Source organism: Scardinius erythrophthalmus (assembly GCF_964197995.2).
Source record: "Scardinius erythrophthalmus genome assembly, chromosome: 24".
In the NCBI taxonomy this organism is placed as follows: Eukaryota; Metazoa; Chordata; class Actinopteri; order Cypriniformes; family Leuciscidae; genus Scardinius; species Scardinius erythrophthalmus.
The window spans coordinates 6,771,661-6,779,496 of NC_138244.1; the positions used below are offsets into that span (position 1 = coordinate 6,771,661).

Below are 7,836 nucleotides of genomic sequence, written 5' to 3' on the forward strand. Positions count from 1 at the left end.
CAGTCTTACACCTGCAAACACAGGTCATCAACCTCCAAACCAAAAGTATGCGACGAGATATATGTTTTGTGGGTGGGAGTTGGCAACGGTTAGGGTGGAGCATTTTTCTTTAAAAGGCAGCATGCCCTTATTTTTGGCCTGTTTGCTTGATGCCAGAACGCTAGAGATCACATCTCCAGTCCCTTCATCATAAATCTGTTAAACAATTAGTTTATAAAATGTCTGCAGAGTTTGAACTTTGTCCTGGAAGAAAAATTGGGGGCTCCAACCCCTGTTTTATCATCGCTGAGATTGGACAGAACCATCAGGGAGACTTAGAAATCGCCAAAAAAATGATCCGAATGGCAAAGGTATAGTACAGCTTTATCAGATATGAAGTCTTATGACCGTGTTGATGTCGGTTCTTTTCATGGGGAAAAAACAGTGAGATATATAGATATCAACTCCCAAAACCAGTTTCTTTATTAACGATTTTTCCTCCTGTATTTTGTTACCAGATTTTCTTCTAAACAGAAGAAATGACCTGGAAACCATATAGAGAAACGTCCTGAGGGCTGTTCATAAAGAATGCGTTTTTCCATTCCACTGAGCTACTTTCCATTTGTTTTTCAATTTAAACAGCATTTTTAACTGCAAAAATGTGTTCTTTGTGAACCAGCCCAAACTTCGAATCCTATCTATTTAGTCATTTCACTCCGGAAATATAATTTTTTCAAATATCAGGTCAATAATTAAGAGGGGACGTTTCTGTAATACAGCTCCTGAGCTATCTAGCCTAACTCACACACTGTCACATTAAACAACTCACATTAAATTAACTTACTGTAGATTTCTTATATGGTGAAACTCATTTTTGTTGTCAACCAAATCCACTTCTGCTTCCTACTTTAACTCCACACAGGACTGTGGAGCTGATTGTGCCAAGTTTCAAAAGAGCGAGATCGAACACAGATTCACCAAGCTCGCTCTGGAGCGTCTCTATACGTCCCCTCACGCCTGGGGCCCGACCTACGGGGCTCATAAACACCACCTGGAGTTCAGTCACCAGCAGTACAGAGAGCTGCAACAGTTCGCCAATGAAGTTGGCATCTTCTTTACTGCATCAGGGATGGATGAGGTGAACAAATGAAAGAGGGTCTCAACATTTATTAAATATATCAAAAGAAAATGTGCATATTAAACCCAGTAGATTGAAAGTCATTTCATAACTTTTCCTCTTCCTACCTCAATCAGATGGCTGTAGAATTTCTTCATGAAATCAATGTGCCGTTTTTTAAAGTTGCCTCAGCTGACACCAACAATATCCCTTACCTGGAGAAAACCGCCAAAAAGGGTAAAACTCACTTACGCTGACACACATTTCAAATGAAAAGTGCAGAAGCTGTTGATACATTAACTTTAAAGTGTTGTTGCTGAAAACTCGTTCTTCTTTGACGGAGGTTTGTCAGATTCACTGCCAAGGTCACAATGTTCCTCTATTTACATAAAATTTCAGACAGTGACTCACAAATGAGAAAAGTACAAGTCCAACCGAGAACTGAATCTGAGAAGATTCTCTTGTGCACTTGAAGTCAGTTATTCTGGAGCACTGAGACATTAGGTAATGACAGTGCTGATTGGCCGGAGAGCAGAGCCAATGAAACCTAGAAATCCTGGTGTGGATTTTCTGGAGTTTCATGTCGCTGGCTTTGAGTCTAGAGAATTTGGCATGTGTGTAATGTGATAATGACTAAAACTTTGACCTGATTTTCTCCCAGAAGCAGCCATGTCTTGAAGCTGATGTTTTGGTGTATTTGTGTAGGTCGTCCCATGGTGATTTCTAGCGGAATGCAGTCTATGGAGACCATGCGCCGTGTTTACCAAACCGTCAAGCAGCACAATCCCAATTTCACGTTCCTGCAGTGTACCAGCGCTTATCCACTGCCAATAGAGCACGTCAACCTCAGCCTGATCCCTGTAAGACACAATCACTTTACTCGCATCTTCATAAACTCCATAAAATGATTGTTTACGAAGGCATTTTTAGCTGAGTAGTTTCGGTTTTGCTTAGAATCTTTCGGTTTCCTTTTTCCTACACAGGAGTTCCAGAAGGAGTTTCCGGACATTCCCATCGGTTACTCTGGACATGAGGCGGGCATCCATGTGTCTGTGGCCGCTGTGGCACTCGGAGCAAAGGTCCTGGAGCGTCATGTGTCCCTGGATAAGAGCTGGAAAGGCAGTGACCACGCAGCATCACTGGAGCCGGCGGAGCTGGCGGAGCTGGTGAAAGCCATCAGGACGGTTGAGATGGCAATGGGTTCGCCGGTCAAACAGATGCTGCCCTGTGAGGCTTCCTGTCACAGCAAGGTCAGATAAAACGCTCATTCTGACAGATTATAAAACCAAAAAACGATCAAATGTCATTCAACTAATGGTTATGTTCTTTCTTGCAGTTGGGTAAGTCAGTGGTGGCCCGGAAACCATTGAAGAAGGGTGAGACATTAACTCTCGACATGCTGACAGTAAAAGTGGCCGAACCGCACGGCATGAGACCAGAGAACATCTTCAAACTGGTTGGCAAGAAAATCACTGTGGACCTGGAGGAAGATGCCATCATCACTGATGCCATGATAAAAGACTGATGATCAGACATTCCAAAACTAAAGGGGCAACGAGGGGGTCTTATCTTACACTTCTATTAATTTGAATAAAAATAATATATAAAATAAGCCATTATTAAATCATATTTTTAATGAGGGAGACATTTTTATTACATTCTTATAATTTTGACATCAGAAATATGTAAATATGACGTCTTGTCGTGATTTTGCATATGCGTAATGTCTTGCTATATGTTTGCTCCATGTTGTAACCTGTCTCACAGATGATTGTCTTTGAAATTGTGGTGAATGAACACTTTAAGTAAAATATCTTTCTTTCAATTCAACTTTGACTCTTGGGTCTTTGTTCATGTTGGTCTCTCTATTAGATCCTCCAAAAGCAAGATGTTTTGGCCCGGAATTAATTCAAACCACAGAGAATGCCTTAATGAAATGTAGAATTATTATTGAATGTATAAATGCGAGTTTGAGTTTATTTTAGATTTGTTTTACACAATATAAAATTCAAAGCGAAATGTAAAAGTGCCTATATTGGCAATATTTTGGATTTAAACCACATGATAATAGGGAACCTGCAAACATTAATGAGTCAAACTGTAAACTTTGCTTGATAAAGGTGGCAGCAATTCTAATATACACACATCTTAATATTCAAGCACACCACAAGAATGAGGCTGCCTTGCTTATTTGTTTTGTTAATAAACCCGTCTTATTCACATAGTTTATAAAAGTTCTATGTATCCAGTTTGCCATTGTACTGTTTTGTTGTTGTGTTTTTCATTTAGATAATAATGAACCCACCATTCAAGCAATTACCACCTGGAATTGCCGCTAATTCGAAAGCTAAAGTAAAATGTGATGTCTCCATCCCATTTCATCTAAATCGCTCAAAACCGGTGTCGTTCTTTTGAGCTCGATTTGTGTGGTTAACATGAACACTGTATCTATTTCACCTTAGAAATATCAAATAGAATTCAGGAGCTGTGATGTCAATCAAATAGTTTAGTTAGTTATGTTTGAATCTCACAGCTCATGAAAAGTTTTGTATTTTGCTGCATGCATTTCAAAGTTTAAGTACTCTAAACTGAGAATTCACATCACCTGAAGAAATGTGACCAGTAGAACATCGATCGATACATCAGGCTGGAATACACTACATGACTTTTGCTCAGATTTTAGCTAGGGCTGCACCGAGTATCGGCTCGATACTGCCATTTTTGCCGAATCGGGTATCGGTCAGACAAGGCCCATCCAAATCCGATATTGTGCGTATTCAGTGTTATTGTTAAGCCCCACAAAAGGCACACACACATTATGAAGCACCATATGTTTTCGTGCACAATATTATAAGTGTTCTGAAACCATTATATAATATAATGTGAGATAGAAATTAATATTTAAGTCGTTAAATTCAAGCTCACGTAAACGTTTCCCTCAGCTGCGGCTGTCACTGACAGCCTGTCAGTCATTCTCCATTCAGCATTCCAGCGCGTCGCGTTCGGTCACGACAGTTAACACGATGAAACTCTCTCCAAGATGATTCAATGTTACTATTATTATACTTGATCTGTAGATAAAGGTCTATGGTTTCGCATAAAACAACTTTATCTGGCTGGACTTTATTACTGTACCTTAAAGGGATAGTTCACTTTGAAATTAATTTTTGATATGTTTTAGCTTACCTCAAGGGCATCCAAGATGTAGGTGTCTTTGTTTCCGCAGTAGTTTCAATTTTGATATTTTTAGGTCAAACCATTCTTGTCTGTCAGTCATATCATGCAGGTCGATGGTCACTGGCTCAAAACACAAGCACAGAGTCCAAATTAAAACAATTCCCCATCGTCCCAATTGAAACAATTCCCCATCATAAGTACACATTGATGGCCTAAGACACGAAACGAGCGGTTTCGTTCCAATGAACTGCAGTAGCGAAGGCGACATCTATGTATATATCTATACCCGCCCGCGCCGTCAGATCATTTGGACGTGTGCTGTTTTCAAGAGATAACAACGATATAAATACTGTTCGTTTTCTCACACAAACCACTCGTTTCGTGTCTTAGGCCATCAATGTGTACTTACGATGGGGAATTGTTTCATTTGGACGATGGGGAATTGTTTTAATTTGGACTCTGTGCTTGTGTTTTGAGCCAGTGACCATCGACCTGCATTATATGACTGACAATTGAAATTTAAAACTGTTAAAAGAAAATGCTGAATAAACTATTGCATATATACTGTATAATACACTACGCATCAATATGCACTTTCTTTGTGCTTTACCCCTCATTTTGCACACGTCTTTGGCGCTGCGACACGGCTACCGGAGCTGATCGCGCCCATTCTAGTCAATGCTTGTGTTTATACCGCGACGCAGCGCGTTTCAGAAGCTCTCCGCGCCGCTTCGCTAAATATAGGCGCATAGTCGCACCGGAAATACAAAATAAAAGTAAAAAAACCTTGTCAATTTCAAAATAAACACCCTGTGCAGACTCCCAAACCTATTGCACACAATTACACCGGACAAAACATTTAGCCAACTTACCCATGGTACTAGAAACCCCAAAATCAGGAAAACACGTCGGACAGGCAAATCACGTGGTCTCACGCATCCAGTCGTTCCGCTTCTGATATGCTTCCGGTGTGAGTTGGCACCGCGTGGAGGACGGAGTAAAACCAGAGCCCGTCTACGGAGAGCCTTGGCACTTCCTATTAGCCCCATTGTATCGATCTTGGTTGCAGTTCCATTAGAATTCCACTGGAGGTGATCGCGGGCGAGTGCAGACTGAATGGGAGTCTATGGGGCTAGACGGCTAAATGTGTCTCTTTCACCCGATTCCCGTTGAGAAATCTCAGATTTTATTGTAAGTTTTGCAAGTTCAACATGGGTTATAGGTCGAAAGTTGAATGAACGAGTACTTATTTCTTTTCGATTTCTTACAGGTTGAGTTGTTGTTGCCCATAACACGCTAGCATTCTGCTAATGACGTCAGCATTCTGACGTCATTGACATTTTAAAAGACTTTTTAAACCAAATAAGTGACTCTAAAAAATCTAACACCCAGCAATGTGTAATTTCTTTGCATATCCTTTCGAATACAACATTCAAATTACTAGACAAAAAATTATATCCTGAGAAAAGTGGATTTTGAGGGTTTTTCGCCATAGACCTCCATTCATTCTGCACTCGCCTGCGAGCGCCCCCGCATGGACAGAGACGTGTTACTGCAGCCAGTCCAGAAACCGGAAGTAAGCAGAGAGTGCCAATTCTCTTCCTATTAGACATTCTCTGGTAAAACCTTGTCGCAGCAGTAATGCGCCGCAGGCGTGTGCAGTGTAAATGAGGACTGGCCGCACTGTAGGGCTGTTGGAACGAATTCCGAAATTCGAATATAATTCGAATATTAAAAAAATCAATTCTATTCGAATGCTGAAGTTCCTATTCGAATATTGCTTTTTTTAATGTATATTTTTACATTTTTTGCAATCTTGCCTTTCTCGCCGCCTTGGCTTGTTTCCTGTGATGAATAAAGTTTTTGAATCGTAACATAGTTGTGCACGTTATCCACGCTGTATCATCTATCTATAAATTACAGAAGCGTCTGTCTGTGTGTGTGTGTGTGTGTGTGTGTCTGTTAACCACATATCTCACGAACCGTTAGTCCGATGGATTTCAAACTTGACAGGTGTCTCGCTACGGGCACGAGTAAGTGCAGTGCCAAGTTTGACGTTGTTTGGATGAGAAATGCTAAAGATATCATTAAATATATCATTTTTAAAAGGTTGTGGTTTAAAAATAAACATTCTGACATTAGAGGGTTGTATTCATAGATATCATATAAAGGCTAGATGCCTCGTCCGCGCTGCTGGCCAATGGAGCTCGACATCCGCACACGGCGGCCATCTTACCACAGGGTGCTCGCTCACTCATAACATGGTGCATGTACTTTTAAATAACCATAACTTGCTCAATTTTCTACCGATTTTCAAACGGTTTGGTTTGTTATAAACGTCAGAGATGTAGCTATTATACTGCATACATATGAATAATTATGTTCAAAATGTTTAAGCATTCAGAATTATAGCCACGTTAATGTTTGTAAGAAACCAAACCGTTTGTAAATCCGTCCAGATTTCAGCGAGATAAGAGGATTTGTGTGCGTGCTGCTCACTCACCTTAATTCACAGAGCCCTGTGGTAAGATGGCCACCGGTGATGCCGGAAGTGACTCCGCCTTAAGACATCTAGCCTTTATATGATATCTATGGTTGTATTGGTCAAAGAAGCCCCAAGAAGGTTGTGGTTTAAAAATAAACATTCTGACTTAAACACTCAGTCAGCTAAACTGTTAACTTATTATATTTTTGTTCCAGAACTGATAAATCCATTTTGATTAATTTAAGTAAAAATGTGTTTTCTTTACCAAGAAAGTGGCAAGATGAAAACCACTATTTTCTGTTTCAAACTTTCACATAGCATCTTTAGATTATAATTACATAAAAAAAAATCAAATCCTGATTTTGATTTTCAAAGATCTATTATAAAAACGGATTATTTTTCCCCAAAAATGCAATAAATTCATGACATTTTTTTCAAAATGCAATTAATCCATTGAATCAATATAAAAGTTCTTTTTTATCATATTGAAACTGTTGAAATCAGCCATCGCTAAGAAATATCTCCTGAACTTTTTTGACGCCGATCAGCTCACAAAAACTGATTTTGCACAGGCACTTTGCACTGCTCCCTGAATCGACACACGCTATTCATTTGTGGATGTTAACTGAATCTGTGAGTCAGCTATGCTGTTTACTTCTGAATATTATATTTCATTCTGGTGCGGGTAATGTTATCGCTGCTGTGTAATAGTAGCCTATGCTGTTCACCAACTAAACATATCCTATTCAATGCGTTCACAGTCTCTTTCACGGGCATCATTTGTAGTTGCCTATTCACAAACTGTTTGCTCAAGCATAGCGTTTTCTCAGAGTTCACTGTGTGCTTTCTACCATGCACAAATAAAAATGTCACTGAACTTTTGCTGTGTAATTGTAACAATGAGCACTCAAACACATCAAACCAACAATTACTAAAAACACACACAAAAACTGATTTTGCACGGGCACTTTGTACTGCTCCCTGAATCGACGCGCTTATTCATTTGTGGATGTTAACTGAATCTGTAAGTCAGCTATGCTGTTTACTTCTGAATATTATATTTCATTCTGGTGCGCTT

At 39.8% G+C, this 7,836-nt stretch overlaps 1 protein-coding gene across 1 annotated transcript; it reads left to right on the top strand.

The window, feature by feature from the left end:
• Window positions 1-218: 218 nt before the first annotated feature.
• Window positions 219-2,621, top strand: LOC308684247 (N-acetylneuraminate-9-phosphate synthase-like; the record flags this gene model as incomplete). The annotated part of the gene is made up of 6 exons (XM_081355363.1): window positions 219-350; window positions 902-1,117; window positions 1,234-1,333; window positions 1,802-1,956; window positions 2,080-2,346; window positions 2,433-2,621. 6 exons carry the CDS (start codon window positions 219-221, stop codon window positions 2,619-2,621), a joined length of 1,059 nt encoding a protein of 352 aa, XP_081211489.1.
• Between the last annotated feature and the right edge of the window lie 5,215 nt (window positions 2,622-7,836).